At 34.6% G+C, this 23,281-nt stretch overlaps 1 protein-coding gene across 1 annotated transcript in view; it reads left to right on the top strand.

Annotated features, from left to right (window-relative positions):
* The window catches only part of LOC106664212 (sn1-specific diacylglycerol lipase beta-like), a 115,611-nt gene that overhangs the window by 74,899 nt on the left and 17,431 nt on the right, over positions 1-23,281 (top strand). The window contains exon 3 of the mRNA XM_014389701.2: positions 19,460-19,560. Within this exon, the coding sequence (XP_014245187.1) occupies positions 19,466-19,560 (95 nt within the window). The 5' untranslated portion in view covers positions 19,460-19,465. The remainder of the gene's footprint in view (positions 1-19,459; positions 19,561-23,281) is intronic.

The raw sequence follows: 23,281 nt of genomic DNA, 5'->3' as shown, positions 1-23,281 counted from the left end.
CGTTCCTGCATTCAAAACCGACATACTTATAAATGGTTTTTTTTCCAAAAACACCGGCACCCTGAGGGTTTATATGACCTCTGCAGTTGCGAACCCTCGTAAAAAAAACTTTGATTCCGGAACAAATCATAAATTTTAAATAGAAGCTTAGTAGGTTTGGCATCTGAGGCGAAGGCGGAAAAAACCCATTTTTTCATAAAATGGCATTTTAATAATTCAATACATATTTCTTATAGTAAATTAATTTTAGAATCAATAAATGATAACTATTCACCTCTCAAAATTGGATTTAGCATATAAAAAACATAGAAAAACATTTTAATAATTCAATACATTTTTCTTATAGTAAATTAATTTTAGAACTATTCACCTCTCAAAATTGGATTTAGCATATAAAAAACATAGAAAAACATTTTAATAATTCAATACATTTTTCTTATAGTAAATTAATTTTAGAACTATTCACCTCTCAAAATTGGATTTAGCATATGAAAAAACTAAGAAAAACATTTTAATAATTCAATACATTTTTCTTATAGTAAATTAATTTTAGAATCAATAAATCATAACTATTCACCTCTCAAAATTGGATTTAACATATAAAAAAACATAGAAAACGATACCCTTGTTGATTTTTTTGTTTACATGTTTTAGATTTTTGGATTTTGGACCACCATTTTGGGCAGTTTGCTATAGTTCAATCGATTCGAAAACACTTTCATTGAATTCAGCATTTAAAAAAATTGCTATACATAAAAATTAACTACTACTTTAAGGAGTTGTAAAATTTAAAGCATCTGTCTTTCCGATTTTATTAATACACTATCGCATTAAAAATATTGCATTGGACATACATTTTTTTTAATTAGATCTGATACCAAGAAAAAACAGAAAACCTAACACACAATGTATGAATCGTAGAGAATAAAAAACATATCACATAAACACTAAGTCATCAACATTTAACTAACTTATCACTTATATCATATTCCTTGAAAAAATTTGCTTCACTGTCGTTACACAAATTTAACGTCTTTTAACAGTATAAATCATGTTTAATGCTTTGAGTATGAATCGATATATTCAAAACTGTTCAACGTGACAAAAAGAGATTCTCAAGGCGTAACATCCTATCATAAATTCGCAAGATGATTAGATCATGTCCTAAATAAAAATTCAACGCGTTTTCCTCTCACTTGTGCCGTAAGAATATGGTAAACCCAAAAAGCATAAATTCCATTTAAATGTTTATATTGAATAAGAATAAAATCTACTGCGTCTGAAAAAATAATACAGGGGAATTCCCTTTATACTTTCTTTCTTTTTTCTGATTATTCTTTTTGTTTTGAGTTTTTAGTCGGATCGATGAAATACAAGGTAAATAATAAACAACTTCAATGCAAATAACAATTACAATATAAACGCAATAGATAGTATATTAGCTTAAGTCAAAGGACGAATGAATTCCAACACCACAATAGTTTCAATGAAATGTCAGCATTTAAAAATAAAACTTGTAAAAATATTACAAGTTTCATTTTTTAGTGCAGTCAAAGAAAACAGCACGCAAAAACAGACTATTTATTACAATTTTTTCATGAAAACTGAAAAAAAAAACAATTGCAGATAACAGTACTAGATATTCAAATCTAGAAATAGAAAAAGTTAACATAAGCGGACCCACAGACAACGCAATACCCGAGAACAATTTCATTGACATTTTCGACCTTGCATTGTGCTAGATTTTTCTTTATCTGCTGGAAATCTATGAAAATTTCTCATAAGCGATTAACAATAGGGGTTTCTTTTGTTATTAATTACTTCCGTTTTGGTATCACTGGAGAAAATTAGACCAAGAAAACTACTGTCTTGAAATAATTTTACCTTAAAACGTCCTAATAATAAAAACTTCAGAAATGATCGAAGTTATAGAGTACTTCCTCACTCTGCTTATAACCCTGATATTGCACCATCCCCCATAATTTTTATCAGGTAATGTCACATATCGTACCTACTATTCCAATTATCAAAAGATTTGCTTTAAAGTCATGCAAAAAGTGTGCAACATAGTTTGGTCCGAAGGTCATATATAAAAGACATTGCTTTTTGCCTCTCCCTGCTTGTATCCCTGACATCCCATTATCTGGTCTAATTTTTTTAAATCAACGGTATTGTTTAAAAAAAAGTCTCTCTAATAAGTCCTAATAGAACAAACCTCTGAAATGAAAATAAGTGACGTTCTGCTTCACCCTTTTTTCACAATTTTTGTCAGCCAATGACATACATTGTACCTAGTATTCAAATTATCAAAAGATTTGCTTTAAAGTCATGTAAAAAGTGTGCAACATAGTTTGGTCCAAAGTTACATACAAAAGACATTGCTTTTTGTCTCTCCCTGCTTGTATCCCTGACATCTCATTATCTGTCAATTTTTTTGTAAATCAACGATATTGTAAAAAAATGTCTCTATAAAAGTCCTACTAAAATAAACCTCTGAAATTGAAAGACGTTCTGCCACACCCTACTTGTATCCTGACTTCTCATTATCTGTAAAAATTTTGTAAATCAACGATATTGTAAAATTATTCAGAAATCGTGAGATGCGGGTCTGGTGTGATGTAGGTTTCAGAAAAACATTTTCTTTATCGTGCCAACGTTTCGATCTTTATAGAGATCATCTTCAGGGCCTGGGATTTACAAACATTGTTTACATTTAACAAATACATGTAGGATGTGGAAAAAAGTGAATTTATACAATTCAAAATGTATTTTTTTATATTCAATCAAAGTATTTCTACTCACTCAAAGTAGAAAAAAAAATATTTTGAATTGTATAAATTCACTTTTTTCTACATCCTACATGTATTTGCTAAATGTAAATAATGTTTGTAAATCCCAGGCCCTGAAGATGATCTCAATAAAGATCGAAACGTTGGCACGATAAAGAAAATGTTTTTCTGAAACCTACATCACACCAGACCGCATCTCACGATTTCTGAATAATTATCGATTAACGGTCACTACTCATCACACAATAATATTATTATTAATAAAAAATTAAATGGGTTTAAAGCTCATTAGAATGGGCAGCATTATTTTTTTCATTATAAAGTACTAAGAAAATCTTACTTCAACTTCGAACAAATCTTTGGAAAATAGTAATTGTGATTGTTTTGTTTTGTTTAAACTTACAATAAAAATACTGAAGGATTTAATTTCATAGGGTTGTCAATCCTATTTCTGTTGGTCATATAGAATGTGGAAAAAATATTGTACAAAAAATGTCTCTATAAAAAGTCCTACTAAAATAAACCTCTGAAATTGAAAGATGTTCTGCCACACCCTACTTGTATACTGACATCTCATTATCTGTCAATTTTTTTGTAAATCAACGATATTGTAAAAAAAGTCTCTATAAAAACTCCTACAAAAATAAACATCTGAATTGAAAATACTCGATTCTGCTTTACCCTACAACCTCTCTATAATTTTTTGACAGCCAATGACATATATTGTGCCAAGTATTCAAATTATAAAAATATTTATTTCAAGGTCGTGTAAAATGTGTGCCACGTAGTTTTGATAATTGGTCTGAAAGTTACAATTAAATCCTACGAAAACAAACCTCTGAAATGAAAAGACTCAAACATTTTGCCACACAAGTGCTTATAACCCTTACATCGCATTATCTCATATATTTTTAATCAACGATATTATTAAGACAATGTTTGTCGAGAGATGATGCGATGACAGGACTATAAGCAGGTTGAGGCCAGGCCAAATCATTTCATTTCTGAGGATATTTTAATAGGACTTAATTTTCCAAACTCCATTGCACACATTTTTATAGCGTGCTATAATAAATATTTGGTTTAATTATTGGTCACGACAATGAGGGTCATTCATATAAAATATTATAAACTCGCAACAATGAAAGACTTGGCTTCCGCTTCACTCTGCATATAACCCTCATATTTCACCATCTTAAAAATTGTAGAGTGATGGTGTGATGTCAGGGTTATAAGCAGGTTGAGGCGGAGCCAAGTCTGTTAATTTCTGAGCATTTTTTAGTAGGACTTAATTGAACTTACTGATCAATTATCCAAACTCTATTGCACACTTTACACCGTGTTATAATAAATATTTAGTTTAGTTATACAAAAATCGTGAGATGCGGTCTGGTGTGATGTAGGTTTCAGAAAAACATTTTCTTTATCGTGCCAACGTTTCGATCTTTATTGAGGTCATATTCAGGGCTCAAAGTGTTTGTCTTCTGTGTAATTGTGCCATTCTTGCGTGTGATGTAGAGTTGCATTGTATAAATTCACTTTTCCACATCCAAAATGTAATTGTTATATGTAAACAATGTTTGTAAATCCCAGGCCCTGAAGATGACCTCAATAAAGATCGAAACGTTGGCACGATAAAGAAAATGTTTTTCTGAAACCTACATCACACCAGACCGCATCTTACGATTTCTGAATAATTATCGATTAACTGTCACTAACCACCACACATTTAGTTTAGTTATTAGTCACGACAATGAGGGCATTGACTGTAAAATATTACACAATTCTCAACAATAAAATTCTTGGCTTCTGCTTGCTAAAAAAATTGTAGAGAGATGGTGAGATGTCAGGGTTATAAGCATGTGAAGCAGTACGCCAAGTCTTTCCATTTCTGAGGTTCGCTTTAGCAAGACTTAATTGTAACTTCCAATATTATATTCGAAATTTAGCAGTGGATCTGATTCCACCCCGTCTAAATAATTTAGTTATTGAATAACAGCTGTCTGCTTGTACAAACTGACTGCATGCACGATGGTCTTTTTTTATAAGACAAGTTATGGATCTTCCACATGTATTACTTGCCTGGATCGCCTTCTCAATAACCCAATCTGTTTTATCCCAGTCACAGAATTTGATGTGATATTGGCTGACTAATTCAGCAGTTTAGATTAATCTGGTAATCCTATACGTATCATCTAAATTTAATTTTTAAACTTAGTTTTATATAAGTTCCTGTTTGGATTTTATAAAACAAATAAATAATGTTTTCGTTTTTTACGTTTTGTTGTGGTACAAACGAAAAGAATGAAAAGAAGAAGTACCGAATACCACGTAGAAAGATGCTGACGGATTGGAGTTTGGTTGAGTTCGCTTTCTCTACCACTTTCACTTTCACAACCGACAATTATAATTCAGAGGCCTTCTAGTCGTTTTACCACATAAAACGAAAATAATTAACAATCTGCTTGATTGCATTCCATAGCTGAGAAATTCTTCGGTCCCTTTTTTGTATATAATTAGTAAGTTTTCAAGAAGGAATTTTTTTCCAATCCTTTCGTATTGAAGATGATTATGAATTGTATATCCACTTAGTTTTTAAAAGAAAAATGGCAAGTCTCACAGTATTTCCGTACCGCTTCATGCCATAATGAGAAGTTTGTACCAATAAAGAAAATATTTCTTCTCTGCTATGAAGAATGCTAAAGAATTGAAAAAACAGGGCTTAAGCTAACTCATATTTATTTAATATAATATATTATTTATCATAATATCTATCATTATTACATATTTTATCGTCTTAGTTAGTACACAGACTTTTTATTAGGCTTTTGATAACAAGTCATAATTTGCTCTGGGCGAAAATGGGGGATTGGTGGCAAGATTATACGTATCCTTAAAAATGTTTATGACTTTGCGGGCTTTAACCTCAAGCTGAATGACGACTTATTAGAGGATAGCATTGCTGTAACGAAGGGGCTGCTTCAGGGAGAATCCCTGTCGCCCTTACTTCAGGTGAATTTCCTCTCTTTATTTATGCAAAAATTATTTACTTCAAAATGTTTCCATGGCCAAGAAGAGAATTATAGTGCAACTAAGGCTATCGTACTAAGGTACCGCAGCAATTAGACTGTTTTATAATGGCATTACATACTTCATTCACTTCACACAATTATGCACAATCTGCAATTTCAAGGTCAACGCAACTTTGGCACACATAATATGGGAGTGCCCAATATATTCGTCGTTAAGAAAAAAATATTTACAGAATTGTTTAAAGAATGCACCACAACTGCACAATAGTGACGAAAAATTAATACTGTTACTAAGTGGAAGCTGAGATAAAGAAAAAATTAATGATTTATTTTATTTTATTAATGTACATTGAAGTTGAGAGCGTTTGTGTTAGATGAATGATGCAGTCTTCCAAAGGTTCTATATGTCCATAATATGTTGTATGATAATGTTAAGTATCTATATCAATATATAATTATGATTGTGTAATTGTATTAAAATAAATAATAATAATAAATTATTTTTTAAATTACAAATTATGTATATTGTTAATTGTGTTGTACTGTACATTTGGTATTGTATTGTAGATATTTTTGGCATGGATAAAGTATTGTAATTATGTAAAAATATGAGAGAAAACAAAACGTGCATCCCTTGTATATGCATATATATAATGCTAAAATACAATAAAATATTCTATTCTAGAAAAGATAAATGATGGAGTGAGTGTGGCGTTCAATCCCTATTAAAAAGATAGTTCCTACTCACAGTAAGTTGTTTTTGCAATGATCCGGATTTCGAGCCTTTAGCTCATCATCAAGTTGTAGAAGTCCTTCAACCTGATGATGAGCTAAAAGGCTCGAAATCCGGATCGTTGCAAAAACAACTTGCTATGAGAAGGAACTATCTTTTTAATAGGGATATTCTATTCTATTCAGAGACTTTTTATATGTCAGGGAAATAAGCAGGGTGAGGTAGAAGCCTAGTTTTTAACACCATTTCGACTACTTTCTTCCGAGTCACACATATTAGCTGCACTTTTTTTATTATTTTTGTGTAATTAATTTAATTAATCACGCTCTGCTACCAATTTTGTCACGGTATGTTCTTGATTCAACAAGACGGGCCCAATTCTGAAGCGTTTTTATTAGGAACAGAGTCCCACAGGTCTTGATCGAACTTGAATACATACAAACCGATCTGGTGCATTTTTATAATAAAATTTCATTTAAAAAAAAAATTAAACAAGCTCATCTTTAATCTTTATGTAAGGCTTATTCTTACATATGCTGCCCCAGTCTGGTCGAACACATGTTCTACCAATTACAAATATATGCAGACGGTTCAAAACATACGAACGCGAATAGACTACATCCAAATGCAAGAAGAATTCAATGGAATACATAAAAATATTGTAAATTATGAGCACAGAGACTTAAATTATAAGAAATATAAACATAAAAGGCTTAAGCATATATTTTTTGTTAAAATCTAACATAACTATTTATTGTTAAATAATGGATTAATAGTTTTAAATACTTTTCATGATACTGGTCAAAAATTGTATTGGAAGATCAATTTAAGTTAATGATAAAAATTGTAATGTTTGTAAGCACTCTGCAAAAGTTTTTGTCAATTTTATCAGTGAGGTTTTTTTTCCAATTTTTCCCTCTGTGATCTGGTGACGCTTGCATTTATACTTCTCTTTACTATTATAAAATTTGTTAGGCGGTTTAGGTCAAGGTTTTGACCTGAAATTTCCTTTTAGTTTAATACAATTAATTAAGGTTTTTAGTTGAGATAAAAAAAAGTCATTGGCACAAGCGGGATTCGAACCCACGATCTTCGGCTAGATTCGCCGCTGCTCTACCGCTTGAGCTATCGTGACCTCGATCCACTCGAACACCAACTTCACATCTCAACCGCACCTTTGGAATTTTCCCTCCTTTTTGCCATTCTATATAAGACTTTCTAATAAGACTTTTTATTAAAAAATTTATTTCATGTTGCAAATAAAGGCTCTTATTATTATCATTATATTATTTGGAACAACAGTGGAACTCATTATTTACAGACAATCCGCTGTGGACCGAAACACTGTTTTTTAGGGATTCCAACACTTTTTAAATTCTTTTAAGGATCTCACACTTCTTTATGTCTCTTATCTATCCGGAATGGACTCATTCACCCCACTGTCTCTACCCTAATCATGGAGATCCTCTTTTATTTTCACTCTAGGCCTAATCATGAAATCTAAATCACATTGTTATTATGAAATAAATTGAAATTTGATAAAATATTCCTGAGGTTTTTTAATAGTTTTTAATTGAATCGTTTAGACCTATTATCGAAACTCTATCGCACACCTTCTCACATGATATTAGAATAAATGTTTGTTTGAATACTAGCCACTATAACAAATATTATTGTGCGTTGGGCGATGTCAGAACTATAAGCAGGTTGAGGCAGTCGTTAGTCATTTCATTCCTGAGGATTTTTTGGTAGGTCTTCAATTATTACAGCCAAGACATTTATTAACGTAATAAGCATTCAAACCAAATTTTGAATTAAATATCATGTAAAAAGGTGATGCTACAGAGTTAGGATAATTGGTCTGAAAGTTTCTGACTAAAACCTCAGAAATGATTTTGCGTTGCACCATCTTTCATCGATATTTCCAATGTGTGGTGTTTAGTGACCGTTAGTTAAAGATTATTCAGAGATCGTGAGATGCGGTCTGGTGTGACGTAGGTTTTAGAAAAACATTTTCTTTATCGTGCCAACGTTTCGACCTTTATTGAGATCATCTTCAGGGCTCAAAGTGTTTGTTTTCCGTGTAGATTCTTGTCTGTCGGGTCGAGCCCCTGAGTGTGGGGTTAGATGTGTTGAGAATGACACATCTACACGGAAAACAAACACTTTGAGCCCTGAAGATGATCTCAATAAAGATCGAAACGTTGGCACGATAAAGAAAATGTTTTTCTAAAACCTACGTCACACCAGACCGCATCTCGTGATCTCCGAATAAATATTTCCAATCTTAAAATATTTATTTTAATATCATCAGCTATATTATTAAAAACTCTCCAACTGCGTACCAGCAATTCGTTGGTGTGGTTTAGTGTATCTAACCCTGTAACTTTTAGTTTATCGTAGTAAAACATGTCACTAACTTGATAATAACCAGACATAAACATCAAGTACTTACGTTGTACTCTTTCTTTATCTTTTGTTGATAACCCTCGTAGAATCATTAAAAAAGATCAAAAACAAAATTGATCCATTAAGAACTAAGGAACACTCGAATCATCAGATAAATTGATAAATACCTAGAAATTGACAGCAAATCATCATTTACACAAGGATAGCTCAAACCAGGAAAACGAGGAATGCCCAATGAGCTCATTTTATCCTTTACAAAGAAGTCGAAAACTTAAGAAATGTTTTTGAATTCGTCATGACGTGAGGAAATATTCCAGCAAATAATTATTGAAATCATTATTGCAAGAACTTCAAGAGACAAAAAGATTTTTTTTTAATTATCTCCTATTGGAAATACTACTCGCTATATTAAACAAACAACACAAATGCTGTCTTCATTACAAACTACTAACTGATTTTCATTTTTCAATAGTAGTATTTATTTTGTAAAGAAGACAAAATTAATAATGTTAAACCTTGAATTTTTTTAAAAATGGCTATATGCATTATTTATGAAGACGGCGTGAGACAATATAAGATGCACGCAGACAACAAAAAACCGGCCACTCGTATTTTGTTGTTTATTTCAAACTATGTGCATTTTTATCGTTATATTATTTTAATATACACCAAATTAAACGAGATCAGAAATTCGTAAGTTTTATTACAAATTATTTAATTTTTTGACGGGTTGAAAGAAAATTCACCACACCTGAAAAACATTTACTGATAGATTAAAATTTAACATTGTTGTTAATAACGCGTATTACCTCCTCTGGCCTCTCGGAGGGCCTTATTAAGTCTTCTAAGCATGGAATAAATAAGCGACCGGATTTCTTCTTGTGAAACAGATTACCATTCTTAAACGAGAGCGGCTTGAAGCCGTTCTACACTTGTTTGGAAGGTGAACGATGTGGAACCGTTACCTCATCTTGTCTCATAAGTGTTCTGTGGATTCATGTCAGTAGACTTGCTAGCCAATTCATTGTAGTAATTACAAATTCCACCACGTAATGGGTGAAAAATCGAGCTAAATGCGGACGACCATTATCATTATCATTAACACGCAGTTGTCCCTAATAAACAGAGCGAATGGGGCCACAGCTTCCAGAAGAACTTCTTCAATGAATCTTTGGTACGGGCATACACGTTGATTCTACCATGTATCATAACTGACTGTATTTGATGTCACATTAAGCAAAACGATACCCATGTCTTCTCCATACATGGTACCAGTCATCTGATTGCCACAAATCAAACTGGCTCTGTGAAGAAATACCATGGTTCAATTGCCCAAGCGAAAATCTAATATATGAAAATTTTCTACTCGATGCCTCTCCTGTAGTAGATTGCTAGGCTATCCTAGGGGGTGGTTAGCAATTCCACTTTAAACGAAACCGCGGCCGGAGCGGATCCGGAGGTTTCTACAAGCCCCAATATTCTGGAGATAGAGTGGCCTTCTCTATCTAGGGAGTGCGCGGGAGACCAGGCTGATGTACTTCGGCTAAGGTAGCCCTTTGCGCGCGGCATACGGTTCGATGCTTAATGCGGACCCGATCACTCGGAATGGGCAAGCGGGGAGCGAGGTTGTCTTGTCTCCTCGGGGCTGAGCTGCCTCTACACCAATGCTGCGGCAGTAACACCTTTCTGTCATATGCGGAGGTGCGTCAGCTCTCATCTTCAGAATCAAAACGTCCGATAAGGCCGAAAGGCTAAGTGCGGACGTTAAAAATCCTCATTGCCCTTTTAAGGACGACCGAGTATAAGGGAAAGCAATGCTAGGCTATCCTCAAGAAGCCATCAGATGACCGTTTTAAAGCTCACCTACACACGGCCGTTTGGAATCGACTATTTGGAAGCCGTTAAATGACTGTTCCATAGTGCGATGCTTCTCTACGATCGAGACTTTCGGTGGCCCTAAACCACAAGACCATCGTGGATGGTAGAGCGCGGAACACCCAGGACTTGGGCTAAGTTGGCCAAAGCATCTGCTCGGCGAGATCTTCTCGACTTAAAACCATTTTTTTTTTTTTAATTAATGATTTTTTATTCAATGTTACTCAATCGAACAAAATAATATAAAAACCAATTAACTCACTTGACAAATTAGTAGGAACTAGTACCACTTTATAAAAGGTAAACAACAAATTATAAATGTTGTCATCTATTAATCTTTATCCCTAGTTATTATACAAAATAACCAATTTTTTAGTTTATTTTACCATAATTTAATAAACCTAAAAATTGCATTGGAAATGCGTATTTTTAGAGACATAATGAATTGAGCTTATCTCTAATAAAATCACATAGCCTATTGAAATTAAAAAAACATGAGCGAAGAATCCTATATTTTTCAGGTGAACCAAATAATTTAAATCTCGTGTAAAAATTTTAATTTTTTTCTAAAGTTGCAACATCTTGGAAGTTTTCATTAAAGAACAATTAAATTCAAATTGACCCAAATTTTTATGTCACAAATGGAAATCCCGAAGTTTTTTATGTACGATTCTATATCACTAACTGAATAGAACTTCACATGGCTCTGAATACAGGTGATATTTACTGGTTCAATATAATTTTAATTTACATGTGACTTTTTTTAAACTGATTCGATTTTTATAAAAGCACTAAATGATTTAATTCCATAAAATCATTAAAGATATTATTATTCAAAAATGAAATTCTATAAAAAATTTATTAGGTTTAAATTGTTAAGCTAATTCCCTCCAAAAGGAGACTGGATATTTTAGGAAAATGCGTGTGGATTCAATAACTGTATTTTTTTTAAAATATTTCGCTTCAGTATTTCGTTCATGAAGTAAAGACGATCTGACGAATTTAAATAACAATGCGATCTGGTGTAATGTAGGTTTCAGAAAAACATTTTCTTTATCGTGCCAACGTTTCGATCTTTATTGAGATCATCTTCAGGGCGTGGGATAAAAATTAGAATTAGTAGAAATACTTTGATTGAATAAAAAAATATATATTTTGCATTGTATAAATTCACTTTTTTCCACATCCTACATGTATTTGTTAAATTTAAACAATGTTTGTAAATCCCAGGCCCTGAAGATGATCTCAATAAAGATCGAAACGTTGGCACGATAAAGAAAATGTTTTTCTGAAACCTACATCACACCAGATCGCATCTCACGATTTCTGAATAATTATCGACTAACGGTCACTAATCACCACACACAATAATAATAATAATAATAATGCTGTGAGAAGTTTAAGGGCAGACAAAAAGCTAAGGTCATCGCTGACCCTCAGCTTGTTTGTATTTCTTTTTCTAGACTTTCACGCATATTTGTCGGCCTGCAGCCATTTGAGCGTCTAATTCTGTTAGTGAACTGAAAACTAAGTCGATTTTCTAAAATTCTAACCTCTCGTTTGTACCTCAGGGTTTTGTTGTAAATTTTGTTTTAACACCTCTAGAGACCCCGAAATGTAAATTTTTATTTGGATTTAAATTTATCGATTTTTTGACCTCTAACAATTTTTCGATTTGTAAGAAGTTATCAGAGTATCTGATTGAAACATCTATAATTCAAAAACGGCCAAAAGGAACAGACCATTTGAATTTTTAATGACGAAAGTACCAATAAAATATATAAAATATCTCTTTAAGAAAATATACAAAATAGAAAAAAAATTGCCAGAAATTAACTTCAGGTTTTAAATAGAAATAATAGACCGATTTTAATATTTGATGCAGTTGTAAAATTTAATTGACAATTTCTTTAAAACAAATTTTCACTCTTGAAAATCGGCCCACTAGCTTTTGAGAAAAATGATGTTAGAGCTGGAATATTCAGGCAGAATAGGTCGTCGAAATTATCAGTCAAAATATTAATTTACACCGATTTCCGCGAAAGTCGGTATCTAAGGGTTTTATAACTCTAGAATAACGAATCTGACAATAAGGTCAAGTTTTGACCATTTTCTGGCTTACTTTGCTTAAATTTAATATCAGTTCGAATATGAAAAAAAGCAATCGATATTTTGTTGATTTATATTTTTAAATCATACCAAATTAGAATATTCTGCGTCGAACAATATTTTTCTTTCTATGTTAACTAACAATGTTATTTTTAAGCTCTAAATAACGTTTTAAGCTCATTTAATTGCGACTAAAATTAGATTTTGAAAAAAGCTTTATTAACCCAATTAAGTAAATTTATTAAGAATTCCCTTAAGCCTATTTCTAACGAACACGTTGTTATTGGAAAAGTGGTAATATTTGTAAAATTACTTATTCTTACTTGTCAACAGAGACTACACTTTTCCAATAACAACTGGCTTTTCTCTACCTATATCAGCTGTGGGACGTGTTGTCATAGCTCGCGCTGCGAGTATGTATTTTCGTGAGTTTTCTTTGTTTTGTTATGTCCTACTTTATCTGCCCAGCGCTATTGCGTCGTATGTGAAGATAGGGTGTCACCATCATGGTGCACCTCCAGAGCAGGGTTTCTGCTTTCATGCTTTCTTCTGCACACCATTAACGCTCGTGTCGCTTTCTTTGTAGTGGTTCCTTCCTTAGTTCTTTAAATGCCAATGTTTTATCTAGTGTGACGCCTAGATAACTTCTTTCTTCATTTTTATCACAATATTGTTGTGATAGTGTGCGTGCGTGCATGTGTGTTTTGTGTGTGTGTGTGTGTGTGTGTGTGTGTGTGTGTGTGTGTGTGTGTGTGTGTGTGTGTGTGTGTGTGTAGTGTGATTATTGAGTTATATCTGCCATCAATTTTTCTTTTTCGCGTAAAAGCGACTATGATGTAGATCTATTAGTCGGGGTGTGTATTATACTGCGACCTTTAAGAGCTATTGTATCCCCCATTTTGGGCTTCAAGCACACCGGTAAGTCCTAGTTCATCAAGGAACTTGATTAGTAAGCCCGGTTTCAGTGGTTGGATCTTTTTTACGGTTACGTTGCATGTTCCAAAACACTTCCTCCTGCGGGCAGGTTCCACCATAGTTTGTTAGCAGGTGTGTTGATGTCTCTGTTTCTTTGCTGAATCTGCACGTGCCGTGCTGGGTTATGCCAATCTTCTTCAGATGTCCATCTAGTTTGCAGTGTCCTGTTCAGAATCCTATTAGGATTCGCAGTTTTTCCCTGCTTACTTTAATGCATTCTGTAACCTCATCCTTTCCAAAGTATGTTAGGAGGTTCTTGGATTGTTTGTGTCCAATGAGTGAGTTCCATTGTTCTTTTTCTTTTTTCCTTCTGTCTGAGGTGCTCATTGATAGCGTACATTCCTATGCCCCAGAAAGGCTCGGGTCTTATCGGCGGTATAGCAGCCCTCTTCTTGCAAGGGCATTCGCTTGCTCGTCGCCTTCTACTTTTCTTCCTGGGAACCAGTAGAGGCTGTCTTCGTATTGCATACCTAATTTATTTAGTTCAGCACAATCTTTGAACTAATAGTGTTTGAGCATTTTGATGGCTGCTTGGCTATCTGACCTGAAAGCTATATTCTTGTTTTGCACCCTTTGTTCAGATTGAATTGGGTATATTGAATGAACCTCAGCTTGGAAGTTACTGGTTAATTTTCCCATGTGCTCTGATTAGAAAGGATAAATGGTGGAGTTAGTGTGCTGTTCGATCTTTTTACAAGATAGTTCCTACTCACAGTAAGTTGTTTTCAACGATCCGGAGCTCATGAAGAGGTTGTAGAACTCCTTCAACCTGATGATGAGCTATAAGCTCGAAATCCGGATCGACGAAAACAACCTAATTTGAATAGGAACTCTCTTTTTAAAAAGATGGGTTCTGAGTCTTTGGTTCCAGGACCGAATACTCCTGCCCCTGTACCTTCTTGTGTTCTAGATCCATCTGTGTACCAAAAGATGGTGCCATTCTTAAAGGAGGTGTTTTTCTCTCTTTCCCATTCTTTTTTGTTCCTAAGTTTATTTGGAATTTTTGTTAAACTCAAATATCCTGTTCATGTCTCTTGAAGCCATGAGTATCGGAGGTCTTTCATTATTTTGTAGCTATCTCTCCAGTTTAGTTTTATTCCTGTTGGAGGTTTCTCTTTGATAATACTATATTGATATTGATAATAGTATATTGATAGTTTTCTGTGCTGTCCTCGTTACCATGTGGTGTAGGGGGTTTAATCCCAATACTTTTTACCATACTAACTGTGGGACATGTTCTCATTGCTCCCCGTGTGCAGATGCATGCAAGTCTCTGTATTTTCGTAAGTTCTCTTAGTTTTGATATTTGTTCTACTTTATAGGCTCAAGCTATGGCGCTATATATGAGAATAGGTCTCACCATCACTGTGTACATCCAAAGCAGGGTTTCCGGTCTGCATCCCCAGTTTTCCCACTATTTTTCTGTACACCATTAAGGCTCCGCCTTCATGATCGTGGAGCCGATATGTTCCTTAAATGCCAGTATTTTGTCTAGTGTAACACCTACATATTTGGAGACGATGGTTTTATACGAGTTAATCCATAATCCAGCGATCTTACATCATTCATCTGTGATTTTTAGCCCTTTTTAGATTGTCACAGAGGTTTTCTCAGAATTTTGCTCTAGCGGTCAGTACAGTATTGTCCACATAGCCACTTTATCCCTCTGAGGTCCAGAATCTGAAGCAGTTAACCCACTCCATTCTCACTAACAACGTTTCTTATTTTCAACTTACCCTCCAGACGTCGCACATACCCCAGAGTACTAACTAAATTACATTAATTTCAATCAATTAACATAGACAAAACAGAGACACAGAACACAAACACTAATCCTTCAAAAATCGTTATTACCCTGAGGTACCGGAACATTTTGAACTGATATCTCTATGGCACATCAAAATTTATTGTTTCTTTACATAATTTTTACATTTAATATAATGGACTTATAACTGAGATATCTGTAAAGAATCCCGTTAGATTCATTCATTTTCAATCTTAAATTAAACATCGGCCGGTATTCACAGGGTGTTCAAAAGAATCTTTGAAGTGGAAAACCTTTTCATGATTAACGAATACAACCGGGAACAGCCCACCATTGACGCATGTATCCTCGACCTTTCAGTCTCTGCCTTGTCAACAGTTAAGATTTATTATATTATTTTATCTAATGGATCGAATGATTTTTCGAGAAGGGCAATTGCGTTACCGAAGGACCTGATAATGCATAATTTTTTAGTCCACGGACGATTCAAAGGACGGTCGAATGAGTGGCTCATTATCATCGTCGTCGAGTCAAAGAACAGCTCGGCCACACTTGAAACTTTCCCTGCAAGCAGTTTACACAACGGAAAAATTAATGATAGCGATTTGCAAAAACTCAGGAGCATGAATGTTTTAAATTTATGTTTTAAAAGAAAATGAGCTTGATTGTAATACTTTTGGTTCATTAAGCAGCTTTTATTTATTTTTTAAAACAACTCAGTATAAAGAATACCTGACAGAATTCCATATTATGGGCAGGAGACATGTCAGCAAATGTAAAATATTTTTTTATCAAGAAACAGAGTTGATATTTGTTTTTCGCACCCGAAAGTATCATTGAATACATATTTTTGGTAAAATAAAAAAAAAATGCTAGACGTTTTTGCCTTCCAAATTTCTTCGATTTTTCGGAAAACGCGGATCCACAGAAAACTTTAAAGATTTAAAACCTTATAAACTAAACATTGTGGCATAACTTTGGTTTCTGTAAACAAATTAGCACCGGAGATGAAAAATAAAATGTTTGAGAGAGTTGATTTCATCTTTATTTTTCTCATGTAATGAAACATAAATCTAAACAACAGAAAGAAAAGACAACTTTCGAACGGTTCTAATAACAATGAATTTGGATAAAGCTCAGAAAAGCTATGAATTTTTAAATAGAACAACTTATATCAGAGATTAAAAAAATTTCCTCCGAGCTGTCCGGCCCAAAAACGTCTATCTTTGATTGAGTTAAAAATTAATGATTTATAATTAATGACATTAATTATAAAGTATTTAATGGTTTTAATTTGCTTAAAACGAATCCGGTTGTTTTTTGTATGTTTTTTTTTTTCAAAAACTATTTAAGTGGTCCTACTTTGGATTCGTGACTTATATAGCTAACATCAATTTAATCCGCTCCTGTATATTATTTTCTTATCCTAAGTGAAAAAATAAATCAAATGATATATAATAACTTTAAAATAAGTGCATAACCAAAGGAGAAAACGTATTATTAAGTTATTAATTATTTAAATTGGTCAAAATATATTTATTTTTTTTACGGCTCCTAAAATCATTGGCAAGAAAGCACATATCGAATATTTTTCGACCCTGTACACCAAAAAAAGTTTAATTGGAATCGTCGATCCCACGTCTGTAGACTCATACATATTTCTCATATAATCTGGGAAATAATTTATTGCAAAAAATCCAGGTCTTATTTTCAAGGAAACTGTCCGATATGCACTTAATTACCACCGTGTGTACGAGATGTCTGATAACAATCATGTTAGATTGTTTTGGGTGTAATTTTACACTATTTTAATTTGGGGATAACTTTGATTAAAAAAACTGCATTAGAAATTTGTTGTTAGAAAAAATAGAGTACCTTGAAAATTTTTCACCTTTTTGTTTGAAAAGGTTGTAAGAGCTTCCTGATGACCGTTCTCTCTGTTATGGTGTTCGACATGATCGAAAACACCCAAACAGCACACTTGTCAAATTGTGAGAATTGTAAAGTGCAATGAAACTATTGGTTGTTTCTTGGTCTGCCTACTCATCGCTCATTTTGACTGACATGATCGAAAACGAAAAATTTTGTTGAGGTCTGCGAGATTATGAACTTTTTGGTTTCGGGTCTGCCTATCCTCGCTAGTTTGGTCTGGACCCAACATCAAATATGACAAATTGTGAGGTTTGCAGCTAAGGTCTGCGGTGTGATGAACTTTTTGGTTGTTTACTGCTTGTTTTTACTGCCAGACATAATCGAAAAAGACAAATAGACAAACTTGCCCAACTGTGAGATTATTGTAGAGGTCTGCGGGATGATGAATCTTTCTGGTAGTTCCCGGCTCGCCTATCCTCGGTGATTTGGTCTGGACCCCCAACATCAAACTTGTTCAAATGTCAAATTTTTTATGAAATCTACTATGTAATGAACCTTTTTACTAGCCTACCGAATCCTTGCTCGTTTTGTATGTCTGGCATGATCGAAAACGACCAAAAATCATGCCAAAATGCGAAAATCGTTAGGATCTTTAGTATGATGAACCTTTGTGATAGTTCCAAGCTCGCCTACCCTTGCTCCTTTGGTCTGTCAAATTTGATCAAATAAAACAACAAAAGTAAGAAACTGTGAGACTTGTTAAGTCCTACGAGATGGCAAAACCTGTGGCTATTCAGGACCCACCCATCTTCGCTGATTTGCTCTGTCAGACATGATCAGAAACGATCAAACACAGTACATGTTGAGATCTAACAATTTGATTTCTAGTTGAGATCTTTGAGAAGATGAACCTTTTTGTTGTTTGCCTGTCTGCCTAATCCTTACTTGTTTTTCTGTTAGGCATGATTAAAAACGACAAATATGTCAAACTGTGAGAATTGTTGAGATCTGAGCTGTGATGAACCTTCGGTTTCGTTCCCGATCAAAAATGGTTCACTTATCTTCGTCACATCGGTCATGATCTGAAACGACCAAACAACAGCCAACCTAATAAATATTTGTTTTGTAAAACGGTCGAGGTGTTTAATGAGATATTGTCTGAAAATCTATTTTTAAAATAAAACCCATTCATCATTTCATCTTTATTACAATTTAAAAATTACTGTTAATGATTAACTCCAATTGGTAAAATCTTTACCAATGTCTTATTTAGTCGCATCAGTAAACCAGGTCGTGTAGTCACAGTGAAAATTCTGTCATTTGTTGTGCGTGATATCAACGAATTGTTGTCTGACTTCCAGTTTTCATGAGGATTACGCCGTATGAAAATACCTTGAGATGGCTTAAACAACTTGAGATATCACGATTACATCATTAGAAGCCCGTGAAAGATTATGATTACTAAAGCCTACAAGGTCCCCCAAGTCAAAAGCTCAGCGTTTACTGTTTACTGGTACGTATCTAAATCGCAGAATATGCTTTCCGCCTGGAAGCAGTTAACAGCAATGCTCGAGGCTAATTACCATGTTTAGAATCACTGAATAACCGTCTCATTCCGGTTTCCTTAACTTGTCTCGGTTTTGTCCCAACTATAATCAGTCTGATCTTAAGGACAGTTTAAAAACAATACAAACCCCACCTGTGAGAATTTCGAAGCCGACGGCCGAAAATATACAAGAAACGTACGACCACCGCGTACCAATTTGCCCACCAAATATGTAAGTGAAATCCGTCCTTCAGCTGGTCAAACGACTTTCTCGTCTAGCGCTTCTTAATTTTCAAAAGAGTGACATTTTATTTATTTTATAAGTTGTTTATATTTTGTTTTTATTTTTTATAGGGAGCCATGCCGGCCCTAACACTGTTTGGCCGCAAGTGGCTGGCAGGGACGGACGATATGGTTTTCCCTTGCCTCATCGAACTTTTCATCAGAGGACTTTGGTGAGTAATTTTGATTCGAAATTTTAATTTTTGTTTTTCATTTTGATAAGACTAGACGCCTTAGATCACCTCACATGTAATGAAGCTATTGCATTCAAGATGTTTAGATTTGGATTTATATAGACTCAAATCCGCAAATATACATATACACAAACATGTGCCGAATTGGGCTTATTCGCTTCTAGAAGTCCATCGGTAGTTTCAGCTTTTCCTACTTACTGTAAACAGCCGGCAGACTCGAGAACCACCCATCCGGTTGTTGGCAGTCGGGAAACAGTCCTCAGACTTATCCGTCCAGCCACAGAGGTTGGGCTCCAGGTGCTATCAACAGCTAGGTCAATTCAGCACCCAACCCGTGCAGTTCCAAACCCATTCGTACTCACGTTCATTCTTAAATATATTCACTCCTATTTACATGACATTAGGGTGATGGAGTACTCCATATTCCGCCATCGACCCTCTCATATCACACATTATACAACTAACCTAATTGAGGGTCAATGGGGTACTCGATATTCCATCGATCCTCTCATGTCACATTCACGCTAATAAATACATTCACTCTTAACATAAACTAGGTAAACACAACTGCTATTACTATATACAATAGGACAACTTCGTTCCTCCAAGAATCGGAACAGGGGAGCCAGATACTCGCTGCCGTGCTCAAGCACAATTCTCCAATCCGGTGGCATTCCTGCGCGCTCGAAATATGGAGCCAAAGAATTGCCCCTTTCAATTAGGTGGGACACATCGAGCAACCTTTCTCTGAAGGCCGGACACACACGCAGGCTTTGGCCCAAAAGTAAGTGCCCATGTGCCAACCTCGAATTGATTCCGTCCTATTCTTAATCGGGTGATTATGAACCGTCTTCTACGATTAGCATTCAAGATTTGATTTTCAATAAAGTTAATTAATTTTATTAAGCAAATAACAATGGGCATGAACAAAGTAAAAAGAATTACTTAAGTTTAAGTCAAAAAGTACATTGATTCAGGAGATCCTTGGTTAACGCTGACTCGGTTTTGGCTGTTTCATTATTGCATCGCTGAGTGGCTCCTATGGACCTGTATCGACGGTTAGATTTAGGAGAAAACCGTTCACTCAGTGAAATGAATCAGCTCTTTTTCATAGTTCGCACTCACCAAATTTATCATACCCATAATTCCATGCGTAAACTTTGGCGGGATTTTTGAATTTCGTTGTGCCAGACCAATCTTGAAGGTTGATTGTCTGAATTACAAGGTTGTTTTGTGAAAGAAATGACGAACTGCCAACTTTTTTTATTATTACCAATAATAAATCCCAATAAAAAGACATAACAAGGTTGAACTGTTCGTCATCTCATTCACATAACAATTAACAACCATGGTATTTTATTGCCTTTTTCTTAACAAATAGGTAAAACAAAACTTTGGCTTCTGTAAAAATTAATAATAATACAATATTACATTTTAATTTAAGTACATAATTATCATTAAGAAAACAAAAGGAAACAGGATATCTCATTTGCAATTAAAAAATCTTATAATTTTTTAACAATAGCAATGTATCTTTTTACAAACTATGTACAATAACACCAGGCCAATTGTGTTGACGTATTTTCACAGCATTCAATTTTAAATGTTCCAAATGACTAATTTCACACCCAGGAAAAAAATGTTTGCTTTGACCCTGATTTGATGAAAAATTCACATGCCTTCCTGTACTTAATCTCTCGTATGAAGATGTCCTATCTAACAAACAAAATTTCAAGCTTTGTTCAAATAACCTAGGTTCTTCATAAAAATGACTATTAAAATTAAAGAAACTTGTCACAATATATACAAGAGCTTCATATGTTGAAATCATTATGACCGTGGAATCTGCCGAACGAGCTGCGCCAGTCCTCTGTACACATTCCTGTATCCTTCTTCTTGTCTCAATGTCACTGGAGCCATGAGCACAACACCATCAGCGGCCTTGGAAGTTTGTTAAACCTCCCACCTCTTCATATTTTAATTCAAGGAAAAGCCAAAGCAGTAGCCCAAAGCTATAAATGGACAACTATCTGCAAGGATTTGCCATGTAAATAAACAATGGAAACTGAGGGAAGAGATACAGGCAGATGCAATTCTAGGTTCTAATTTGCTAAAAAGTACAAGGTACTGATACGAGAACGGGAAGAATGGGCCAAAGGAACACTGCTAAAGGCAAACTCCTACTGATATACTGACGACTCCAAAACCGACAAGGGTACGGGAGCTGGAATCTTCGGGATAAACCCAAAGACCGAACTGATGATAAACCTTGGTAAATATACTACAATTTTACAGTCTGGAATCATAGCGATTGAACAATGCACCAGAGAAATAGGTTAGGAATACATTCCCGGAAGATAGCCATATTCTCTGACAACCAGGCAGCACTGCGAGGCGAAGGCACAGAGTGTCCTGGATGGAGTCCCTGACGGAAGTCAGTCATGCGTCCTTGGACACTCGGGGCATAGAGGCAACGAAAAGGTTGACATCTTGGTCAAACTTAAAATCTGCCAAAACTTTTACACCTGGAAAATGCCCCGCTTTGATTTAACTACTATAGTTGCAAAGAAGTGAGAAGGATAAAAGGCATAGCTCACTCTTGGAGACCATCAATGCCAAAAGCGCCTAGCGGAAAACTTCTGCTTTGCTATATTCATCAGACCTGGAAAAAAGATGAAAAAGTGAAAGAAGTGAATAATGCTATCCATGCAGTACCAATGTTCAAACGAGTTCTTGCGACTTCCTGAGGGTAAGCGATACACGATGCCACTATTTTGGAACATGCACCTGTTATCATGAACTCGACAACCCTTGTTGTCATTGTCCTCTTGTTTAATCTCACTCCTGTCCACCCTCATTTCAGTAAGTTTAGTTTTTATCGCTTCATATATGACCAAATGAATTACTGTTTCAGATGTACCCCAATAAGACGCAATAATTCCCTTATAGAAACTGAGAAATCCAGATTGATAGTGTATCTTTCTTGCTGTAAGGCGCTGTCCACTAGAAGCATAGTCGAGTATTGTAGTCTAGTTATGAGCCAAATGTGATTAGTTGCTAAGCAACCAAAACCTGCACATGATGCTGAGAGGACAAGTTAGACGGCCGTGTCGGGGTTGATAAGGGAATTGAAATTGACAAGGTGTTGCTCTTCCTCTCTCGTTTGCACGTGACGTGCCTGCTGCGATGTGTCATTTTGCAATACATTTTATAAAATCTTGGGTGCTGTTATTTTAACGGTATTATTGATTTAGAACTATTAATTAATCCCATACCATATCAAAATCTGTAATGCAAATGTGGAAGACTGTAGTTAGACTTTAGTCGAATCTTTCATTACAATGATTTTACAGAATCGATTATTTGAACAAGTTCTAACATTGTTATAAAAACACCTAAGTCTAGAACATAAAAGCATATATCATGAGCCGAGGGTGATAATGGACGTTGGACAATGATGAAATAACGTTCTGCCTTCGGAGGGTGACAGACATGTCCAGGCAAAACAACGGCGATAGATAAAACATTTCATAGGGTTTCGACACGATGTAAATTCAGTGATATTTCCATTCACAACAAATGGAGTAGCAGAATTTTAAAAATCGCCATATTTTTTCTTTTAGAGTCCTGTGGCTTTCAAGTTGGTTGTCTCTTTTGAAGAATGGAACCTTAACAATTTTTCTTACTTTCAATATTCCTT

The sequence above is a fragment of the Cimex lectularius genome, unplaced genomic scaffold, assembly GCF_000648675.2.
Source record: "Cimex lectularius strain Harlan isolate CLEC.00 unplaced genomic scaffold, Clec_2.1 scaffold98, whole genome shotgun sequence".
NCBI lineage: Eukaryota > Metazoa > Arthropoda > Insecta > Hemiptera > Cimicidae > Cimex > Cimex lectularius.
The sequence above is the reverse complement of the archived record's forward strand: the minus strand, read 5'-3'. Positions and strand labels throughout refer to the sequence as shown.